A 24734-nucleotide genomic window follows, 5' to 3' on the forward strand; every position below is an offset into this window, starting at 1 on the left:
TTACGGCCCTGAGGAAAATATAAACACATTGCATTTCTTGGTACTGTTTTAGGGGTCCTACAAATGCTTGCTTGCTTCCTAGACTGGGCTACTGTGGGGTTGGATGCCTGCAGTTTACCAGCAGATCAGTGAAGAATGAGAATACAGGATGTGAGGAATACCTACAGCTCAGCTGAGAGCTCCTCTCTCATCTCCAAGCTCCGTAATGTGTGTGTAGGGGGGAGCGGTGATTCCATCCGATCATCAGTGCACACATTACTTCCCTCTCCTCATCTCCACAGAAGCGGCAGCCGGCTCCAATGCCCACTTCTACAAACCACACGGGGGAAGCTGTGCACAAGTGGGATGCCCAGCGTTAACTGCTGTAAGATTTGCAGCACCGCTACAAAACAAGGGGGATGGCCACACAGAAAAGCCTGACCAGCGCTGCCTCATGTTATGTCTGCAGCATCGGCACAGCAAGAGAGAACACTGAAAACACAAATGGACTCTGCCTCTCCAGCACTGCTGCTGCAGCTCTCTTAACATATAGAGAGATGGTTAATAGGGTGGATGCAGATGGTGGACCCACAGGACAAATGCACTGTGTGCAATGCACCATCTGCCCACACCTAGTTATGAACCTGGTGAAAGTAGAACTTTTCCAAACATCTGGTATGTTCTTTACGTTGCCACAAATTCCTCCAACTGAAGCCTTCAAATCAGATTTAGGGGATTCTGTGGGAGAGCAACTTTTTTTAAAAGCACAGTCATGTTTTTAGACAACAGACCAGCAAGGAGATGTAGAGAATCAATCCTGCTAGTAAATTGTGGAAAAATTGGAAATAGTAACCAGTTAGTTCCCACCTTTCAATTTATAAACTGTACTTGATTAATGTTACAGTAAAAGCTGATTGTTTGCTTTTGGGCAACTTGGCTTAATACATTTTTCACAGATCTACTGTATGTTCTACTCTAAAGAGGATTAGCTGTTCTGCTAATAAGCACTAATTCACTTAATTTAGGGCCTAATTCCGACCTGTTCGCTGTGCTGCAAATTTGCAGAAGTCGTCTACGATCAGGTCTGAATTACCACCCAGGGAGAGTTACAACCCACCCCTTGCAAGTGTGCAAATGCATGTGTATGCCGTGCGAAAAATCCACCAGACAGAGGACAGCTGCAAATCCATTCACAACTCCCTCACCATCGAATGATTTTTCCACTCTGTGCAGTCTGTGAGTAGCCCAAAACTTACTCCTGCAGTGCAACACAAACAGGCTGATCGGTGCCGCAGATGATGTCACACACAGGCCCTGAATACGCTTGGGAACACCTGCGTTTTCCTGACATTCCCTAAAAATGGGCAGTTACCACCCAAAAACGTCCACTTCCTGTCAATCACCTTGCAATTGCCTTGCAATCTAAATTTTCACACCATCCTGTTGCTGTTTGGCAACGCGCCTGCACATTGCGGTGCATACACATACACAGCCATTTGATAATCAGCCGCTGTGTGAATTTGCACAATTGATCAGTTATAGATCATGCCCTTACTTCACAACTGTTCTTACATTTAATGTAATTATCAATGCACAAGGAGCTTGAGGTCAGGACCACTTGGGTAAACTTCAGCCTACTGGCTATAAAAAAACATGGCTCACACAATCAGACACTGCCTACCCTGCAGAACTGACATATGGTGTTTTTCACTTCACACACACCTCCAGGACTGGTAACAGTAAAGGAAATGGGTTAGAATATTACTAACCCAATCTTTTACATACACAGTTCAACCACTGGTTCCATCACTCACATTCACATTATTTGAAGTATATTCTATCAGATATACTCTACTTTTTCTCTATGTGTTGCAGCTACAGTATCTATCACCCACATGGGCAACCCAACCAATGTCTGGAAGATTTTTTCTGCCTTGCACCCTCCCATCCTATCCTCTTACATCTCCACCATCATAATTAATGTTTTCAATATCCTTAATGAGTCTGAAATCTACTGCTCATGTCTCCAAACTACTCTCTCTGACCCTCTCTATCAGCCTCTCCCAATGTACTGACTCCTCTACTCACCAGGAGGGCAAATGCCTTGATCTTGTATTCACCTTCCCTTTCTCAGATCACAACCTTATCACCTGCATGCTGTCATCCGATACTTCAAACTCAATGTCACTGAAACCTTCAAATCTTTTTCAAACCCGCTGATATAATAAAATAATTAATTTTCAAGAACTTTTCACCTCTCTGCAACAACTGTTCTTACCTATTTCTGCATTCACTTTTCCTGAGACTGGTGTATTACACCTGAATGAGACTCTAGAATTAGCCCTTGATGAAGTGGCTCCAGCTACCCATCACACTCCATATATACTTAGTTGTTAACCATGGTACTCTAAATCAACAAAGACACAAAACCTCTCACATAAAGTTGAACATCAGTGGCGTAAATCTTGTACTTGGTCACATAATTGACTATCTGCCACTCCTATCATAATGCCCTGGACTCTGCAGAACAAAAATATTTCCAAACTCTTATCTCTGCTCAAGTTTGAAACCCCAAGTGACTTTGTAATTCACTTCTCAATCCTCCCTCACCCAACCCACCACCACTATCAATGCACAAGATCTTCCATCCCACTTCAAGGACAAGATTGAAAAGATCCAATATTAACTGGTATGCTCTTTTTCTTTGCCAGTTACCTGCTCAATTCTCTACCTGAACCCTCTGGCACCTTCTCTTCATTTGAGTCCACAAATGAAGATGAAGTATCAACACTCTTCTCCTACTCCTACTCTACTACCTCGCTTCTTGATAGGAATGTATTTAACCCATTCTTAAAGGTGTTGACTGAGTCCGCCATTACTACTCTCTCAGGCAGGGAGTTCCAAACACGTATTGTCCTTACTGTGAAAAAACCTTTCCGCCTCAATGTGCGGAAACCACTCTCCTCTAACCTAATCAAGTGACCAGGTGTACTCTGTGCTTATCTTAAGAAAACAGGTCCCTCCCAAGCTCTGTGAATTGTCCCCTTATATATTTGTAGATGCTGATCATGTCCCTTCTTAGTCTCCTCTTTTCCAATGTAAACTTGCCTACACTTGCAAGCCTTTCCTCATATTCCAGCATCTCCATGCCCTTGATTAGTTTGGTCGCCCGCCTCTGAACCTTTTCTAGCTCCAGGATATCCTTTTTGTAATATGGTGCCCAAAATTGCACACAGTATTCAAAATGTGGCATCACTAGTGATTTATGTAATGGGAGTATAATACTCTTGTCCCTTGCATTAATATCTCTCTGAAGATATAGCCTCCAGAGCTAAACACAGAATTCTAGATGTGGCTGTACCAATGACTTATACAGTGGCATTATTACAGATGTGTCCACCTACATCTAGCTTTCCTGCACATTAAACAGCCCTTCTAGTCACAACATACTGTGGCATGACTCGGTAGCACTGAGTGTCTGATTTGGACTTTTTCCATTAAATGCATCTTATTTGAAAAATGATGTAAATAGGATGCGCAAGAATCTTATGCTGATTAAAATGATATGTTGCATGCCTATATGTTGTGTGAGACCGTGGCTGTTTGTGCATACAAAATGGTACATTACAGTGTTTTCCAGCTGCAGATGCACAGAGAATAGGCATGCCACATATCATTTTAATAAGCTGTGTCTGGTAAGACACATTTTTAGCAAAAAAAGACAAACAACACCAAAGAGGATCTGTCAGCTCACTCACACCAGGTATCTCCCACTGCCTGACATACTGAGTCAGGATGTATCTGTACTTCTTTCTTTCTGCTACTGATTCCTCCCCCAATGCACAAAGCATCTGACTAGCCTTCCTAATTGTTTTGTTACACTGCTAACCTGCTTTAAGTCACTCTAAATAGTAACACCTAGAGCCCTTTACTCCTCAGTAGTTTCCTGTATATTGTCATTAATACTATATTTAGTCCTTGAATTTTTGAGACCCAAGTGCATGATTTTGCATTTTTGGGCATTAATCTGTAGTTGCCGCTCTTTTGGCCATTTTTCTAGTCTACCAAGAACATCAATCAATTGTTTTACCTCTCCTGGTGTTTCTACCCAGTTGCATACCTTTGTGTCATCTGCATAAAGGCATACTTTCCCTTCAATACCATTTGCACTGTCACCAATAAAGATATAAAAAAGCACTGGTCCAAGTACAGATCCCTGGGGAACTCCACTGGTAACATATCCTTCCTTTGAATGCACTCCATTAATGACATCTCCCTGTTGTCTATCCTACAACTAAGATGTTATTCATTCAACCATCTTAGTATCCAATGCCATGCTTTCAAGTTTATTTAAAAGTCTGCAATGTACAGTAAGGCAGTGTTTAAAGCTTTACTAAAGTCTAGATAAGCTATATCTGCACCTACCCCTTTATCTATTACTTTAGTTAGCCAGTCAAAAAGTCAATACATTTTTTGACATGATCTCCCCCAAATAAATCCATGCTTTTTGGGATCCTGTAAGTTGCTGTATTTGAGATCCTCAACAATTTTTTTAAGAGTTTTTCCATCAATTTCCCTACTACTGATGTATGGCTCACTGGTCTGCAGTTGCTTGCCTCTCCCTTGATTCCACTTTTGTGCAGTGGGACAAGGGGGGTCATTCCGAGTTGATCGCTCGCTAGCAGTTTTTTGCAGCTGTGCAAACTCATAGTCGCCGCCCACAGGGTAGTGTATTTTCACTTTGCAGGAGTGTGAACACCTGTACAGCAGAGCACCTGCAAACACATTTTGTGCAAAACAAGACCAGCACTGCCGTTGCTTATCCTGTGTGACGATTGCTGCGATAAGTGACACGGTAATTACGTCAGATACCCACGCAGCAAATGCCCGGCCACGCCTGCGTTTTTCCGAACTCTCCCAGAAAATGTTCCATTGACACCCCGAAATGCTCTCTTCCTGTCAATCTCCTTGTTGTCAGCAGTGTGTTTGGAATTGTCGCTAGAACCAGTGCAAAACCACAAAGGACTTTGTACTCGTACAATGCACGTGCACATTGCGGTGCATACGCATGCGTAGATAAGCCATTTTTTACACTGATCGCTATAAAGTGAACAACGGCAGCTAGCAATCAACTCAGAATGACCCCCTATGTTCAATCTTTTCCAGTCCTCTGGAATTACTCCTACCAGCACCAGTTAAAGCTCTTTTAGTATCTTTGGATGTATACCTTCTGGCCCCATTGATTTACTGTATCTACTTTCAGTTTTTAGAGTTTTGTTAGGACCTTCTCTGTAAATGTATTGATTGTTACCTCATTTTTCAGAATATGCCTACAACATAACTATGGGCACTTCCCTTCTCTTTCAGTAGTGAATACTGAGCAAAAGTGATTATTAAGATGATCTGCTATTACAGTGTCCCCCTCAACAAGACTCACAGTCTCTGTCTTTAGTCTTATTATTTCACCTTTTGTTTTCCTCCTTTTTTTATATACCAAAAAATAACTTTTCCCTCTTTACTCACTGTCTTGGCCATTTTTTCCTCAGTTTGTGCCTTTGCACATCTGATAGAATTCTTAGTCTCCTATCTTTGCCTTTATTACTTTGTGCCTGCTTATATTTCCTAAATGCCATCTTTTTTGCTTTCACAGTACTTTATTATTCTTTTGCAAACCATACTGGATTCCTCGTCTTTGTGTTTTTCCTAACTCTTTTGACACAAAGATCTGTTGCTTTTAGTATTGCACCTATTATTTTTTTCCCATCTCTACTGCACTCCTTCCAAATTCCTCCACTTTGGCAAAGAATCACTTACACATTTTCCCAGTCCTACAAAACCAGCCTTCCTAATTTCTAACACCTTTGTTTTTGTATGGGATTAGTCGATCTCTGGGGTAAATTTACTAAGATGGGAGTTACATTTAAGATGGGATGTTGCCCATAGCAATCAATCAAATTCTACTTCTCATTTATCTTACACCTTTTACAAGATAACACCTGGAATCTAATTGGTTGCTATGGGTAACATCCCATCTTAAATAGATCTCCCATCCTAGAAAAAATTACCCCTCTGTCTCTATTCTGTAGATCACTGGATCCCAGGTTTTCACTCACTTTTACATAATATATTATTTCTCCATTTGTAAGTATTAAGTTTAATATTGCATCTTTCCGAGTGGGCTCTCTCAAAAATTGCTGGAGGTATGCTTCCTGCAAGGAATTTAGACTTTCCCTACTTCTAGTTGAACTTGCAACAAACACTTCCCAGTTTATATCCGGTAGATTAAAGTCTCCCATTATTATTACCTCTCCTTTTTTGTCATTTTAGTGATGTCCTGTTTGTAGTGTTTGGAAAAATGCAGGCATGTCATGGCCCTTTTTTAGGGCATGTGTCTAATATCAGTTTGAGCTCGAATGTACAAAACATGGCACCTGCATGAATACTGCTGGGTTTAGTCTGTGTAGGGCTACCTTTAAGCCAAATGTTCATGTTTCATGCATATAGGCTGAGTATGTATATGCATTTGTGAATGCGTTACGTAAGCTCTGGTGGGCATATCTTAATATTTGAGTTGTAGCTTCATTTGTAATATTAGTAGTTGCATTGTGAAGACTTGCAGCGGCATTAGTACTTGCAGCGGCATTAATGCACTTCCCTGAATCAGGCTTTGTCTCTATGCCACAAACTTGGAATAGCTCTTTGTTTTCTGTATACATAAAACTTGAAGTGTTGAGAAGCTGTAAGGAAAGAGGGGTAAACTTGTTGATGGTTTTGGAGGTCCTATAGCTGGAACAAGTGCTTATGACATAGGGGCAAAAGATGGAACTTGAAGGTGTAAACCATAAACTGTATGGAATGTAGTGGAAAGAACAAAGGGGAAAAGGGACTGGGGATATAGGCCGCACAGGAAAAATAATTATTTAGCAGATTATAATTACCTCAGAAAAACTGACACTATTGGGATATTGCTTTCCCTTTTGTTAATCATTTGTATACCTCTAGCCTATTGGTATAATGGTTACAATGAATTCTGACGGTCAGTGGTGCTCCCAAGGGTATAGAGATACAAATTATAAAAATGACCACAAAGAAGACCAAAAAAAACCCTGGTTGGAAGCACTCTTGTCTGAGGTAATGAGACAAAGATTTTTAAGAAAAAAAGGAGATACTAATGAGAAATTATTATAAATATTAAGATTTCAAATTTTATTGGTATGCCTTAAAAATAATTTATATATCCTTCTTGTGAGTGAACTAGTAATTATGTGATCTACTTGCAAAAATATGAAAAAAATATTTATGGTCTAATCTAATTGACCTCAGTCAAAGACAGTTGATTCTATTTGAGTCCGTCAGTGTGGTAGTTCCCTACTCATAAATATAATAAATAATAAATCAAAATTTAGATAGTGTGACCATCATCTTTGTCATATATGTGCCCATATACAGATTCTCAGGGCAGTAGTTTTGAATCATAGGTCACTGGAGGGATTGTTTTTGAGTTGGGTCAATTGTGTATCAGCGTGTGGCCCAGTTAACGTGGAGAAAGTATCTATGTAGTGGTTTCTTTCAAGACATGAGAGGTCAAGGCATGTCATCAATGGGACAGAGATAATGGTACCACCTGTATGAAGAGACAAGGAGTTAGGGTTTATGTTGAATCGCCTACGTAAATGATGAAAGAATGCAAGGCCCCCGTGTCATAACCAAATTGCCCCGTGTGTTCTATCCCAGTTATTTATAGGTTAATCACCCAAAAAGAGAAAAATATAATTATTTAAACTACCTTCAGAAAGGATCATAGAGGTTTTTATATAAAGATACGAGGTGCGTAGGCTTTCTATTCCAGCAATCTGTCAGGCAATCCGCCTGCTGGATTTAAGAAAGGAGATGTTGAGGTAAAGACACTCAGGCAGTTGTCTAATTGATAAATAGCTTATTCTAAATAGTTGAATAGTGGATCTCCAAAAGTTAATTTACCTTAATTATCCACAGCCGAGTATTCCTAAGTCTCAAAAGCAAATCCTTTCTATGAAGAACCCTGGACGTATCACTCCTGATCTCCTTGTCGTGATGTCTTTCACATATGTCCCATGGTTTTAAACAAGAGTCCTGACAGAGATATGGGGCACGGTTGCCTCAATTATTTGATCAATGACTAATCAAATGGTTGATTCAGCAGCAAACTGATAAATTGCTGAAGTACAAAGAGTTGTTATTTACTACCATGTCCAAACGAAAAAATGGAGGCACCAATCCCTCAATTCCTTTCAAAAGTTATCAGATGATCTCAAATACATGACAAAGGTATGCAGCATACAGAGTTTTGGTTCTTTTTTTGACCAATACCAAATGGTTCAATATCAGAGGTATGAGGCACCAATACCTCAGTATATACATAAATGTCAAAAATTGAGAAATTAATTTAATTACTTAGCAGAGGTCATTAACCCAAAAACTTCTAGTCTTACCAGCAGCTACTGGTGTATCTCGCTAATTTATGATCATAATATACTAAGCACATAGAGGTATGAAGAGTGGCCAAGATATAAGCAGACTCCCTTCTGCTGTTCTCCCGTCTTGCCAACAGGTATAGGACGAGGAATGAGAGAGGGTGGGTGCGTCCAAATTGGCCAGAAAGAAGAGGAAGAGGAGGTATCAAGCAAGAGGACTCAGGCGGGTATTCCCTGATGCCTTATAACAGGTAGTGCAGAGATTTAAACCTGCACATTTGTCTCTGGTGCGGTACACTCCAGAAAGGTCAATTGAGATTATAATTACTATAATAACTGGTCAATATCATCCAAATTACATGATAATATGCTTATTCTCACTTTACCCTAAACTCCTCCCATAAATACCCCAACACATGAAGGATTATTGAGAATTGAACAAAACTGAAAAAAATGAAAAAGTAAATAAAGATAAAAATATAAATATGAATGAATGGATGACTATCTTCACAGTGCCTGACAAAACCCGTTTGTCATATAAAAATCAGCTGTTCTCTCTAATACAATGTAGCTGCTGCTGCCAGTGTGGGTGACCACTGTTCTCATTTATTAATTATGACAATGGGTAGCTCCCATAGGCTCATGAGCATGTCATAATGAGCTGTTTTCTCTGATACAATTTTGTTGCTGCTGTCAGTGTTTGTAGCTGATATTGATACTTTGTCAGAAATGTTGTATCAAATGGATATGATACATCTATCAAAAGACATGTTGCTATTTTCTATTGTCCTAATCTTTTGCGGTGGAAGCAAAGAGTTTGATTGTCACGTATAAATTACACATGTATGTAATCACTGGCCACCACTCTGTCAAATATAGTTACCACTCCCGGGACAGGGTGCGGAAAGAAAGGGGGAAATGTCACCCCGGAGTTTCACATGTAGACGGCTGTACTCGTGAATAATCCCCGCCGTCTATCACCGCACGGCGTCCCGTTCTCCTGCGGCCGCTCTGGCCAGCGGCAGGCCGATACTTCCTCCGTTCCCAGCTGCCGCACTACTGTTCTGCTGACGGACCGGTGGGTCACGTGTGCGCACCACGTGACTCACCCTTTAGACGACCTGACGTACGTTTCACAAGGCTTGATCACAGGTAATTGGATAACCTGTGGTCCTTTGCTTTTAAAAGAAAAGGCTGCTTTTTCACAGTCTTTATTCATTATTAATCAGTTATAGGTGCCAAACGCAATCCTATACATCTAGGCTACCCAATTAAAGGTCATAGGTTTCCAATAAGATTAATCAGAACCTATTAGGTACAAAATTATTATTGCTGCCAAGAAATAAGTGAAAATTCACTAATAAATATTGCAGTGAGTATATGTATGTAGTCCCAATTATAGGGAAGAAAAAGGAACAAGGGGGGAATGATGATATATAAAATATTCAAGAACACATGTAGTGATTATAAATGTATTCCTATAAGGGTCCTGTTTAAACCCAAAATTGTTTTAAGATCATTTGAGATTTTTAATTATTTGTATGAATTTGGAACAAGACTATGAAGGGGATATAAAGAAAGAGAAGTGATAATAAATATAATGATAATAATAATTATGAGTAAAAACAGAATTAAATAATAATAATAATAAGTGGCAAGTAATATTGTGTTGATAGAAATCAATAATAATTAATAAAAAATATTATTAATAATAAAATTAATAATAATTAAATAAATTAATTAAGTGATATAGAATATAAAAAAGTTAAAAAAGGTTTTTTTGGAAAAAATTTTTTACATATAAAAAATTGCATATTAATACTCATAACCAATAATGTATTGTTAACGATTAAAGTGACTACAGATATACATATACATCAGTATTTATACATATCTGTCTGTCCCTGCATTGCTATTATTGACTTTCAGACCGCATTAGATTAATAGTGGTGTAGAATCATGTCATCCACCATATTGCAAAAATGTTTATACTGCATTTGTGTAGAGGGCCCTAAACCCTGTGCAAAGAATAAAATATGTGAATACTTCGAAAAGTGAGTGATGTGTGGAATTATTGTGATAAATATGATTATTATAAAAGTGATGTCAATGGTTTGTGTATATACTATATATCACTCTCATAGAGGTGATATATAGTAGTGCCAGATTTCTATTAAGTCGCTAATGAAATGTAAGGCAGTGATATGATAATCTGAGAATGGTAGGACTCAAATAAAGAAACAGTGACTAACATGGTGAAAGGAAAAAGGTAAAAAAAGTGAAAAAAAGTGCTAACGTGTTGCCTTGATATATGAAGCGTGAATAGTAACGAACAGTGTATATGAAAAAACTGAGTTGAGTTATAATTAATGAAATAAATTAACTGAACTACAATTAGCTAAAAACGACCAATTAATGTGATAACCAAGTTATTTGGGAAGAAAGGCTCCGAAATTAATGTTTTCATTTAGACCCTCAGGGTTAAGAGCCCCAAGTTTGAAGGTCCATTCGCATTCCCTTTGTAATAATTGGTTGACAATGTCGCCTCCTCTATTCCCCAACTTGACTTGTTCCAAACCATAAACCTTGAGATTTTGCCAGGACCCATCATGTTCATAGTGAAAGTGACGTGCAACTGACGTCAGTTTTTTGAAATTTGCCAGATCCTTTGCGGCATTTCGTATTGAGCCAATATGCTCTAAGATACGTTGTTTGAAGGGTCTACTTGTCATCCCAACATACCGTTTGTTGCACTCACATGATATGCAGTAAACTACTGCTTCTGTGTTGCAGTTAATGTAATGTTGGGATTTTATGTTTTTACCAAAGCGATCCGTAATGTTATCTGTTTGTTTGATCCACTTACAGGCTTTACAATGTCCACAGGGGAAAGTTCCCACAGTTTTAGGTTTTGTTATTGGTACCCTTTTGAAATGGCTTGAGACTAATTGGTCTCTCAAATTCTGGGATCTTTTCCAGCTCATAGAGACATGTGGACCTAATTTCTCTGCCAAGACAGGGTCTAATTGAAGAATTCCCCAGTGTTTTTGGATCGCATCCTTAGCCTGATGCCATTGACGGCAAAATCTTCCAACAAAGCGTAGAGTGCCTTTGTCATCATTCTTTGATTCCTTTTTTGTAAAAATTAGTTCACTCCGATTTATATTCCGAACACTGTTGTGAGCTTTCTTAACTGATGTTTTGCTATATCCCCTTTCTTGTAACCTTTTAGTGAGTTCCTTACTCTGTTCAACAAATGATGTATCATCTGAGCAGTTCCTTCTCAAACGGAGAATAATAATTTTATATAGCGCTCTTTCTCTAGCAGAACTCAAGGCTCTTTTACTGCAATTACAATTATTACAATTGTCTCCTTACTTGTCTTAACAAGAACAGACTCTTTCCACTACAATCCATCTGAATGCAGCTGCGAGGCTAAGCTTCCTTGCTAAATGTTCCTCTTCTGTAGATCCACTCTGTCAGTCCCTCCATTGGTTACCTGTTTTCTACCATATTCAATATAAAGTTCTTTTCTTACACACAAGGCTATTAACCAAACAACACCATCATACATCTCTTCTCTTATCTCAAATATCACCCAATTTGAGTTCTCTGCTCTGCACAAGTTCTGACTCTCTCATTCACACTTAGTACTCGCTCCCATTCATAATTGCACATCTTTCTTTGTGCTGGTCCCACTCTGGAATGCTCTCTCATGCACAATTAGAGTATCCTCTAGTTTCCAATACTTCTAGTGTTCAGATAAGCTTACATAACCTTCATAAGCTTTCTTTTACAATTACATCCCCACTTTACAGTCCACAAATAACCTCACATATATTTTCTTTATTCACTTCACTTACTCATGACCTCTGGCCAGCTTTGCTGTGTGACCACATAATACAGCCCTTTGCAATCTGGCTGGACCATTTCTCAAAAGATAGCACCAGTTCTTGTATATGAATGTCTTTTCTTCCTATAGATTCTAATCTTGTGAAATAACCTTCCTACTGCTTTGTCTATTATTACCCAGTTTGTTATATCACTGTTTCCAATTGTAAAGTGCAAAAGAACATGCTGATTTATATAAGAAACCGTTAATAAATAATTATAAGCAGTCAGAGGTATGCAGCCCCCAGCATATGTTAGCAGTGTATTCAGTGGTGTCATAAGGTGCAGGGGGTGTGGCCCACACCCAGGTGTCACCTACCGGCTCCTGCTAAGTGACAGGAGTCAGGTGCTGCAATGTACCATTATGTGCAGCACTCAGCTCCTGTCATCGTGTACAAGCCAGCACTGCAGACAAGGAAGTGTCCAAGGGTAGCCCACATCCCCCGGACCCCCCCAACTTGAGGGAAATTGGGGTTTGGATGAGTAGCCACTCCCCCTCTTGCGAAGCCATGTACCTTTTTTAAATGGACCTCACACAGCCACATTCCCATTTTAGTGGCTACACCCGTGGGCCATGAAGCCATGTCACCGTTTTGCAGCCACCACACCATGTTTCCTTGGGTTGAGTGATGCCACTGAGTGTATCGAGCCTCCAATGAGTTTTGTACCTTACAATACTTTGCCATAATCCTCTCTCACAACTGTGCAGTTTCAGCAACACAAACTAGCACACAGTTGAACTTATCCTCCTTCTATCAATAACAGTTATAGAGTTACCTTAGTGCTATAATAGTGTCTCAAAAGTCTGCTTTTTGGAGCACATATGAAATTAGGCTAATAAAGTAACACTTTATTTACAAAGAAGTTTAATTCTTAGTTAAATAAATTAAATAAATATCATTAAAAAGAGGTAAAGATTCCATATACAAATACTGTATGTGTTGCAATGTCAAATAAGAAGGAGAAATTTACACAGAATAACACTCACCTTTTTCTGAGTCAGGGACATGGCAGGTAAATGCAGGTAAGGCATCAACTTAGAATTAATGATGCAAGTCAGAGAGCAAAATGTTCTCATACCTTTTATCAACTATTCCCTACAACCATAATGATGTCATGACCGAGTCCCCGATGACTGGACAACTACCTATGAAACTTTTAACCAAAGTACAAATAACTTTACATAATTTCCTCTGTGCTATAGCTACATGAAATATGGTATGTTCACATCAGTCTCTATTTTTTGAGTTATAAAACTATTGTAGACAAGACTGCTCCGGGATGTACTATACTGTATATTGAGTATTTGCCTCATTTCCACTAAATCATATGATCTAGGTGCCCTGAAATTACATAAGCCCAGTATATACTGTAGATTTTATGTATATTTCTAGGATTTTGGGGTCAACTATGTGTGCAAGAATTTGCCCCATTACTGTTATGCACACCAGTGCCTGCAGGAAAGTACTGGTGTCAGAACTGTTATGCACTCCAGTGCCTGCAGGAATGTACTGGTGTTTGAACTGTTATGCAAAACAAATGGACTCACAGACAGACTGGGGAATATGACATAACGTACACAGAAGGTGATAGGGTAACAAAATACACACACAGTGAACAGAGAAGCCCAGAGGCTAAGGAACTGGGTATCTCACTTGTATTAGAAATGCTCAGATGGGAAAAGCAAGATGTTGTGTTTTAATACGTAGAGAACCCGAAATGCTGTTGCTAAGGGCAACAGCAAAACCCTAAAGGGTTACCAACGGGTGTGGCAGTAAACTCCTTGGTCAGAGATGGAATGATAGACACAAGGAGAGTCTCCACAATCCTAATTCTCACTTGCATTGCACAGGTTCAGCTTACTGCCACTAAACTGACCCCTGACACCTAGCACCGTGAGACAGGATTAGACAGGCAAGTCTTAGAATACAGCCGCAAACTTGCTAAGTTCACAGAGTAGTAACAGAACCCCAGCAAGCTAAACGACTGACTCCAGTCTTACTGCTAGGTCTGGATTGGCAGAGTGTAATACCAAATCCCCAGGCCTATTTGCAGTAAGCAACAAACAAATACAAAGCTACACAGTACTGGTTAACTTTTAGGAACTGACTAACCAACAAAGATTCAGCAGCATCTGCTTACCCTGAGAAGAGGCCTTATAAAGCAGGTGCTGTCCACGCCCCACTCAGACCTCACAGACTGTGAGCACAAAAACCAGCACCGGATCCCCTGCCGTGCACAGAGCCTATAACCACTGCACAGCAAAAGACCCGAACCGGAGTATCAGCTGCACTCAGGTTACTCCGCTAGCACTTGTCTCCCGGTTGCCATGATGACAAGGCAGCACAGGGCAGGAGACCCTAACAGTACCCCCCCCCTCTGACGAGGGGTCAAAGAACCCCTATCACCGGGTTTATCGGGGAACTGCGAGATGAAAGAGCGTATCAGTCTGGGGCATGAAGATCACAACTGCGCACCCACGACCGCTCCTCCGGGCCATACCCCTTCCAGTGCACCAAAAATGACAGCCGACCCCGAACCACATTGGAGTCAAGAATCCTTTCAACAACAAACTCCCTCTGGCCACGTATCAGAAGAGGGGAAGGTCTTCCACTGGAAGAAGGATTACTAATCGCCCGTTTTAAAAGGGAACAATGAAATGTTTTATTGATACCCAAAGAACGGGGCAGATCTAACTGAAATGCCACCGGATTGATAACCCTGGTGATCTTATGAGGGCCGATGAACCGGGGGCCTAACTTATGAGATGGCTGTCTCAACTTCAAATTCTTGGTAGACAACCAGACAAAGTCTCCTAATTTGAAGCTGCAGGGTCTTTTCCGCTTATCAAAAACCCTTTTGGTCACTAATGACACAGACACAAGGGCTTTCTTCACTTTCCGCCAAATACCTCTAAAGACCGAAACCACAGAGGAACCACCAGGCGTGGAGTCCAGGGGGTCAAAAGAATTGGCCTTAGGATGATGCCCATACACACAAAGGAAGGGAGAGATCCCTGTAGCAGAGTGAGCCGCGTTGTTATAGGCAAACTCCACCATGGACAGATGAGCAACCCAGTCAGTCTGACACTTGGAGACATAACACCTGAGGAACTGCTCCAAGGACTGGTTCACCCTTTTAGTCTGCCCATTAGATTGCGGATGGTAGCCTGACGACAAGCTGACAGAAATCTGGAGATCGGAACAAAATGCCCTCCAGAATTTGGCCACAAACTGGGATCCGCGGTCAGAGACCACATCAAGTGGTAACCCGTGGAGACGCACAACATGCAGCATAAATAATTCAGACAGGCGTCTGGCCGATGGCAGCCCAACCAGTGGAACGAAGTGCGCCATCTTCGAAAACCTGTCAACGACAACCCAGATGGCTGTCATCCCCGAGGATTTGGGCAAGTTCACCACAAAATCCATTGAAATGTGGGTCCATGGCTTAGATGGGATAGAGAGTGGATGTAATGGGCCAACAGGAACCCCTCTAGGAGTCTTATTTCGGGCACAGATTTCACATGCCCGAACCCACTGATCCACATCCTTAGCCACCGAGGGCCACCACACCGCCCTAGATAGCAACTCCCGAGTTCTGGCAATACCCGGGTGACCTGCCGACTTCTTGGCATGGAATTCCAGGAACACTCGCTGTCTTAACCTAGGAGGCACAAACAAAAGACCCACCGGAAGGTCTGGAGGAGCCTGCTCCTGTGTTCTAAGGACCAATGATAAGAGGTCCTGGGTAATGCCCACTTTAATACATGATGGGGAAACAATGGGCAACGGCTCCTCGGTGGTCTCCTGGATTGGAGCAAAACTCCGCGAGAGCGCATCAGCCTTGATGTTTTTTGACCCAGGGCGATATGTTATCAAAAAATTAAAGTGAGCAAAAAACAAAGCCCATCGTGCCTGCCTGGCATTGAGATGCTTCGCTGACTCTAAATATGCCAGATTCTTATGGTCAGTGAGAATTGAGACCACAAACTTAGCCCCCTCAAGCCAGTGTCTCCACTCCTCGAGTGCATCCTTAATAGCCAACAATTCCCGGTTACCCACGTCATAATTCATCTCGGCAGGCGAAAATTTACGGGAAAAGTAAGCACAGGGATGAAGGCCATTATCAGACACTCCCATCTGAGAAAGCACTGCCCCAATACCCATCTCAGAGGCAAACAACCTCCACCACAAAAGGACGCTCTGGATCTGGGTGTCGCAGCACCTTGGCCGAAACAAATGCCCTTTTGAGACGGGCAAAAGCCGCTTTAGCCTCACAAGACCAGTGAGCAACATCCGCCCCTTTCTTAGTGAGTGCCACCAAGGGCGCCACTATAGACGAAAATCTAGCGATAAATCGTCTATAAAAATTCGCAAAGCCCAGGAAACGCTGAAGCGCCTTCAAACTAGTGGGCTGCACCCAATCCAGGACTGCCTGTACCTTGGAACCCTCCATTTGGAATCCTTCTGGGGAGATAATATATCCTAGAAATGCGATTTGCTGAACTTCAAATTCGCACTTCTCCAGCTTCGCCCCAAGCCGGTGGTCTCTGAGTTTCTGGAGGACTAAGCGTACATGCTACCGATGTTCCTCCAGGGAATGGGAGAAGATTAGGATGTCATCTAAGTATACAACTAAGAATCTATCCAAATATTCCCTGAGCACATCATTCATGAAATCCTGGAAGACTGCCGGGGCATTACAGAGCCCAAAAGGCATCACCAAATATTCATAATGCCCTGAGTGGGTATTAAAGGCAGTCTTCCATTCATCCCCCTCTCTTATTCGGATTAGATTGTATGCACCGCGTAGGTCAATCTTAGAAAAAATGGTGGCAGTACGAAGCTGGTCAAACAAGACCGAAATGAGAGGCAGTGGGTATGAGTTTTTAATCGTGATACGGTTCAATTCCCTGAAGTCGATGAAGGGTCGCAACGAACCGTCCTTTTTACCCACGAAGAAGAACCCCGACCCAACTGGAGACTGTGAAGGTCTGATAAATCCCTTAGCCAAGTTCTCCTGAATGTACTCTGCCATAGCCTGTGTCTCAGGACGTGACAGGGAGTACAACCTACTCTTGGGAAGCTTAACATTTGGCAACAAATCAATGGCACAGTCATAGGGGCGATGGGGAGGTAGTACCTCTGCAACTTTTTTGGAGAACACGTCCACAAAATCTGCATAACACCCTGGCAATCCTGGCAAACTTAGCTGCGAGAGCCTGACTGGAAGGCTTAAGCAACTCCTGAAACAATCAGTACCCCAACTACCAACTAAGAATCTCCCCAGAGACCCAGTCAAATTGAGGATTGTGGGCCCTTAACCAGGGTAACCACAACACCAATGGGGCAAAAGTACAGACAGTCACATAAAAGGACAATTTTTCAGAGTGTGTGGCTCCAATAAACAAAGAAATCTGGCTAGTGCAAGAAGTAATTTTACCTTGGGATAATGGTTCCCCGTTTAAAGCACAAATCTCAATTTCCGATGCCAAGGGTACTAAGGGAACAGAGTGTTTCAGGGCGAATTGGCGGTCCATAAAAACCCAGTCGGCCCCACTGTCCACAAAGGCCTCAGTCTTGACAGTTTGACCGAGGATCTTCAAGGTCACCGGAATGATAAAAGTCTTCTTGGGAAATTCTGACTTCTGGCCTGACAGGATATTTCCCATCACCCTCAGGCCCTGAAATTTTCCGGCTTTTCTGGGCATGATACTACCACATGACCTTTATTCCCACAGTACAAACACAACCCCTGCTGTCTCCTCCGCGTCTTCTCACGCGAGGAGAGGCGGGTAGCCCCAATCTGCATAGGCTCCTCGGAAAATTCCTCAGAGTCTGAGGTTCCCTTGGGAAGGAAGGAAATCTCAGTCTCCCTTTCAAGCCTACGCTCTCTCAGCCGTCTATCCACCCGGATGGATAACTGCATGAGCTGATCCAAGCTATCAGGCAAGGGATATTGTACCAGTTGGTCCTTTATCTGGTTAGAAAGACCTCTTCGGTACTGGTGTCTCAGGGCTGGGTCATTCCACTGGGTATCATGGGCCAACCTCCGAAACTCCGTAAAGTAAACCTCAACTGGCCTTCGCCCTTGCTTAAGGATCGAAATCTGAGCCTCGGCTGAGGCCGTCTTGTCAGGGTCATCATACAACATGCCCAGTGCCGTAAAAAAAGCATCAACACTTTTAAGCGACGGACAGTCAGGCTGCAACCCATATGCCCAGACCTGTGGGTCTCCTTGTAGCAAGGAAATCACTATGCTCACCCTCTGAATCTCCGACACAGAAGACTGAGGCCTAAGCCGGAAGTATAGCTTGCAGCTCTCCTTGAAACAAAAGAACTGCGAGCGATCTCCAGAAAAACGATCCGGGAGATTTACTTTCGGCTCCTTAACCCCTGCAGGTGCTGCTACTGCTTGAGCTCCGCCAGCAGCCTGGGAGGTGTGCATTTTAATGGACAAATCATTAAATTGTCGAGTCAGGACCTGCACCTGATCGACCACCTGTTGCAACGTATTTTGAGCGGTATGCTCCATATTCCCACAAAATTTCAACAGGAGTATTAGGCTGCTGAATATGTTATGCACACCAGTGCCTGCAGGAAAGTACTGGTGTCAGAACTGTTATGCACTCCAGTGCCTGCAGGAATGTACTGGTGTTTGAACTGTTATGTAAAACAAATGGACTCACAGACAGACGGTGGAATATGACATAACGTACACAGAAGGTGATAGGGTAACAAAATACACACACAGTGAACAGAGAAGACCAGAGGCTAAGGAACTGGGTATCTCCCTTGTATTATAAATGCTCAGATGGGAAAAGCAAGATGTGGTGTTTTAATACGTAGAGAACCCGAAATGCTGTTGCTAAGGGCAACAGCAAAACCCTAAAGGGTTACCAACGGGTGTGGCAGTAAACTCCTTGGTCAGAGATGGAATGATAGACACAAGGAGAGTCTCAACAATCCTAATTCTCACTTGCAGTGCACAGGTTCAGCTTACTGCCACAAAAATGACCCCTGACACCTAGCACAGTGAGACAGGATTAGACAGGCAAGTCTTAGAATACAGCCGCAAACTTGCTAAGTTCACAGAGTAGTAACAGAACCCCAGCAAGCTAAACGACTGACTCCAGTCTTACTGCTAGGTCTGGATTGGCAGAGTGTAATACCAAATCCCCTGGCCTATTTGCAGTAAGCAACAAACAAATACAAAGCTACACAGTACTGGTTAACTTTCAGGAACTGACTAACCAACAAAGATTCAGCAGCATCTGCTTACCCTGAGAAGAGGCCTTATAAAGCAGGTGCTGTCCACACCCCACTCAGACCTCACAGACTGTGAGCACAAAAACCAGCACCGGATCCCCTGCCGTGCACAGAGCCTATAACCACTGCACAGCAAAAGACCCGAACCGGAGTATCAGCTGCACTCAGGTTACTCCGCTAGCACTTGCCTCCCGGTTGCCATGACGACATGGCAGCACAGGGCAGGAGACCCTAACAATTACACACAAAATAGAAAAACTGCTTAGCTGAACAAAACAAAGACATGCCCATCAGGGTTTTCAATTTTGCAATATTCAAAAATATTTACTTTTTACAAAGAGAGAAAGCATAATCCAACAATGTTGTACTGTATTAAAACTTGGCATATAATTAATAAATGGTTTTAAAATTTACATACAAAAAGGCAAGATACACTAATAAGATCTTATCTGATAAATAAGTCATCCTGGCTTCATTCTCTACAGCCCAAACATTAAAAGTATCAGAGATAAATTGCAATTTCCAGTGCATTTCATCCTGTCATGCTAATGGTGTTTGTAAGACGTCATCAATGATACAGACAAAAAAACACATACATTGAAATTTACTCTTAAATTATGATTTTTAATTCAGAACAGCTGTGTTGCTTGCTTTGGAAATTCCCAGTCTGAGAGTTAGGCAAATTTGCAGCAGCTGGACTCCCAGAATTTAGATTTGAAATCTAAATTCCAAACTGCATGAAGATTTGAACAGAGACTCGCTTCAGATTAGATCTCCTTGGAGCATCCAGACCGGGTTTTGGTTCAGTTCATATACAAAAAATATGGATTCATTTGGATTTCTGAAGAATCAAACTGCACACCTCTAGTTTAGATATTATATAGTTTATTCCTTGTCTTTGGTGTTACAGTAAGTGTATAATTATTTGTTGTGTCATTAGTTGTTACTTTTATATACTGTATTTGTTATTCATGTGTGTATATTTCGTATCGCTCATGATAAACCTAAGTCATGCCTTTTCTTACTATTTGGAAATTAATAGTTGTAGTGGATATAGAGGACATTAGTATGCCTGAAGAAGGTATATGCAGGGTGACAGAATGAGAGAGAGCCCCTGTGTATTGGGATGTTTCCATACAATAGAGGATTTAGACGTGTGATGACCTTCAACTCTGAAATTCCCTGTATGCATGTTGGACTGACATGCTCTAGAACTACTGTACCCAGTAACATTAGGTATGTGCTGGCATTTCACTGGTGTGACACGTGCGTAAACCTGTGCTAGAAGCGTTCATTTGGAGTGGAAATTAAACTATACTTAACCTTTTGTAACCATCAAGCTTAAAATATACAGCAATTACCATCTGCTGCAAGTATTGTGCTGGAGGAAGTTGGTGAAGTAGAGCTTGTAACCATCACTCTCATTGTGCTGGAGGAAATTAGAGACACTGAAATAAAGTTTTCCTTTTGCATAATGAGATTGTCTGGTGCCCAACATTCCTTTATTGCACTGCACCTGTTATTCATGGGTGTTCCCTCCATCATGTACTTTGTGCTAAAGACCCGAGTATTCAGGGGCCCTGCTGGCCATGAACGTCATAGCCAGAGCAGAAGAGAAAAACTGCAAATGAGTGAGACACTACAGTCGGGTACCCGAAGTAAGTGTACCACAATACCAGTAGGTTTTCAGATACATATCAGTGACCATATGCTTTGATGTGATTTTTTTTCTCTGTGCTCAGGTTTTCATGCATATTGTGATATTTGGGGCCATATTCTGCATAGGGGGAATTCAATTAGCTAATTGATCATCCGGAGCTATCCAATTAGCCCCAAAGCCAATGTCAGGAATGTGCATACAGCACATCTGCACTTGCCTATGTGCTGTTCTGCGCTGTCCTGGAGGATCCCTCAATGTCTACCAAGGTAACCCATGGTCACAGTGATGTCTCCAGTGTGTCTGCCATGTGGGGGTTTAGAGGTTCCTTACAGCATCTCTGTTGTCTCAGTGTAATGGCTGCAACCATTTTGAATCTGGCCAGCTGATTGCTGAAACTTCAGTAACATTTCAGCTTTGCTTATCTCCACAGTCAATCCTTGTATCATGTGATTCTTTCCACCACTTCTAGTGCACCTCAGGGGATAAAAGGTCACCAATCAATCCAATCTGGGCCAGAACAATGTTGCTTATTCAGCCATGTCCTTGGCTCCCTGACCTCTGGCAGTCAGGTGGATTCTCCAGACTTTCCTGCATTCCCTGTGTCTCCAGCATCTTCTGACAAAGCTCTCCCACTGCACAGAGCTGTAAACATTATTATCTGTGCTTTAGGAACTACTGGCCCCAGCCAGCTGTCAACTTCCTAGTGCATCTCCTGAATCAAGCCCTGCTGTTAACCTGTCTTCCAGGACTCAACCAATTGCTAGTGTACTGTACCTTCTTCAATTAGAAGTTGTTCAGCCACTGTAAATACTAATCCACAGGAGTTAGCACTTAGAAAGAACCACAAAATAATGGAATGTGTAAAAATTTGAACATATTCAATAATTTTATTATGTGCATAAATGACCACAAGCTATATATTAAACCTATAAAAAATATTAGAATTAATTGAGTGTGATCTTTTACTTTATGCCCAGAACTTTATTTTAAATATTAGCAAGTTTGTTACAAATAATTTTCCTTTATTAGAATGTCATCTGTAATTTGTTATTCACTTTTCAATTATCTCATTTAAAAAGTTAGTTCCCAAACTGTACAGACAACTTAAACACAAGAGATCTTCAGTGAGGTCTCCACAGACTAACTAGCTCTGTTACTATAACTCCGACAATAAATAAGAGAAGGTTGACGCATCAGTTTTTACACAAAGAAACAAATCCCTGTATTAAATGAGGATACTGCTTTATAGAAAGCTTTTTTCAATATCTAACAGAGAAGTGTGAATTTATCCAGGTATATTCCTATGTATTTTTTCTAAGTGGTACTGTAGCTCAGTGGTTAGCTTTTATACTTCAAACACTAAAGTCTTGGGATCAATTTCAGTCAAGTTTCTAATGTGTGGAATTTCTATGTCCTCCCTCAGTACATGTTTGTTTCCTTTGTTACTTTGGCTTTCTCCAACAATCCAAAAAATGTACTGTTAGGTTAAGTTGCTTCAGACAAAAAATAACCATAGTTTGTGCACATGTGGCAGGAAATATACTGTAGACATTAAGCTCCACTTTGGCAGGGACTGATGAGTGAGTGGCTAACACTTCTCTGTGAAATGCTGAATAATACATGTGTACTAGATAAATCATTATAATAAATTAATACATTTTTATTTGACAGTGTTGAATATAGTTGCATAGTGGAAACACATTACATGATATTTGTTTAAATGTCTATGAACATAGTGCACCACTGCAATATCACAAACTGTACAAAATTAAGTACATTTTAGTAGTTGTCTTACATTTTATTATATTTGTTTAATTTATCAAAGCATTTCTAAGCACATAGGGGTTATCAAAGACAAACTGCAAAGTACATTTCAGTAGTTGGTTTATTAAATTTTTTATAAACTTGTTTAAATTTGAAAATCATTGTACAAATTAGATTAAATCGTAATATGCTATTTCTAATCCAGTATCAACCTTCTGTAAATGCAACAAATTTAAATATATCAGGGTTCAAAGGTCTTTTGTCCTGATGAAGGTTCATGAGAGCCTTAGAAGTGTGCAAATATTTCCAGTAGAGCAAGCTGTCTTTGATTTCTTAATTTATATTTGTTAAAGTACAGTACACTACATTTTTTCTCCTCTAGCTATTGACTTCCCTTGTCCGAGTCCATAAGATTAAAACATTTCAAATCTAAAAGCTAATTTTAATATTAAAATTATTTTTAGATTTATAGTTCAATAAAATTGTTATTTTAAACAGAATAACTATCTCAGTTTATTTTATAATTGCCTCTTTGTAGCAACAGCTCATGATTAAAAAGCTGCCACATATTATACAATATAAAATTCAAACCACACACATAGTTAGATATACAAATCTTGTCATCTTCTCAAACTTAAGTTTAAGGTAAAAATCATATATTACTGTAGTAGATAAATATTTGATGCATACAACATTTCATGCTTGTCTTGCAGGACTTCATGAAGAAATGCACAAGAATAATATCTCACACATCTTTATCCTGGGATTTCCAAATCTCCACAGCCTCAATTGTCTATTGTTTATGTTCCTGCTCATAGTTTACTGTGTCACCATATGTGGTAATGTTATTATAATATTTTTAGTTTCAAAGAGCAACAGTCTCCACTCCCCAATGTATTTCTTTATCACAATAATAGCTCTAATGGACATCATGATGACAACAGACATTCTCCCCAACTTACTTCACATTGTCCTGCACAATGGTGGCACTGTGTCTCTTGCCTGTATATTACAGTTTTTTGTGTTTGGCAAATCAGAAGTATTTGAGTGTTTCATTTTGATGGTGATGTCTTATGACCGTTATGTGGCTATCTGCAACCCACTAAGATATATATATATATATATATATATATATATATAATAAACAGAAGATTCTGTGAGATTTCTGTCATAGCATCATGGTCTTTGAGCTTCTTGTTGGTGTTGATGAATGCAGTAGCTACATTCATATTAGACTTCTGTGGACCCAATGTTATTGATAATTTCTTCTGTGATTTTACTCCTATTATAGAGCTTTCATGTTCTGATACTTCAGTACTTGAAAACCAGACCACTTTAATTGTTATTATTGCACTTGTATTTCCATTCATAATAATCTTTATTTCTTATGTGTACATCATCACCACCATCCTAAGCATCCGCTCCATCAGTGGGAGACAGAAAGCCTTCTCCACCTGCAGCTCCCACCTGACTGTTGTGTGTATTTTTTTTGGATCTCTTATTACTGTGTATATTGTTCCAACAAAAGGACAATTAAGAGCTATCAGCAAGATATTATCCCTACTTTACACTGTGGTGACACCACTGCTTAATCCATTCATATACAGCCTGAGGAATAAAGACTTAAAGAAAGCTTTTGAAAAATGTAAATGGAATTTGAGTGATTTTATGAACAATTTCAGATACAAAAGGGAAAAACATTTGAGAATAAACTAA

The 24734-nt window shown here is 40.7% G+C and overlaps 1 protein-coding gene across 1 annotated transcript; it reads left to right on the forward strand.

The window, feature by feature from the left end:
* The first annotated feature begins 617 nt into the window (after positions 1-617).
* Positions 618-24734, forward strand: LOC134934043 (olfactory receptor 5G25-like). The gene is made up of 6 exons (XM_063929560.1): positions 618-654; positions 1855-2047; positions 2691-2814; positions 20949-21252; positions 23732-24129; positions 24165-24734. The coding sequence occupies exons 1-6, from the start codon at positions 618-620 to the stop codon at positions 24732-24734; spliced, it is 1626 nt and encodes a 541-aa protein (XP_063785630.1).

Source organism: Pseudophryne corroboree, chromosome 6 (genome assembly GCF_028390025.1).
Source record: "Pseudophryne corroboree isolate aPseCor3 chromosome 6, aPseCor3.hap2, whole genome shotgun sequence".
NCBI classification, from domain to species: Eukaryota; Metazoa; Chordata; class Amphibia; order Anura; family Myobatrachidae; genus Pseudophryne; species Pseudophryne corroboree.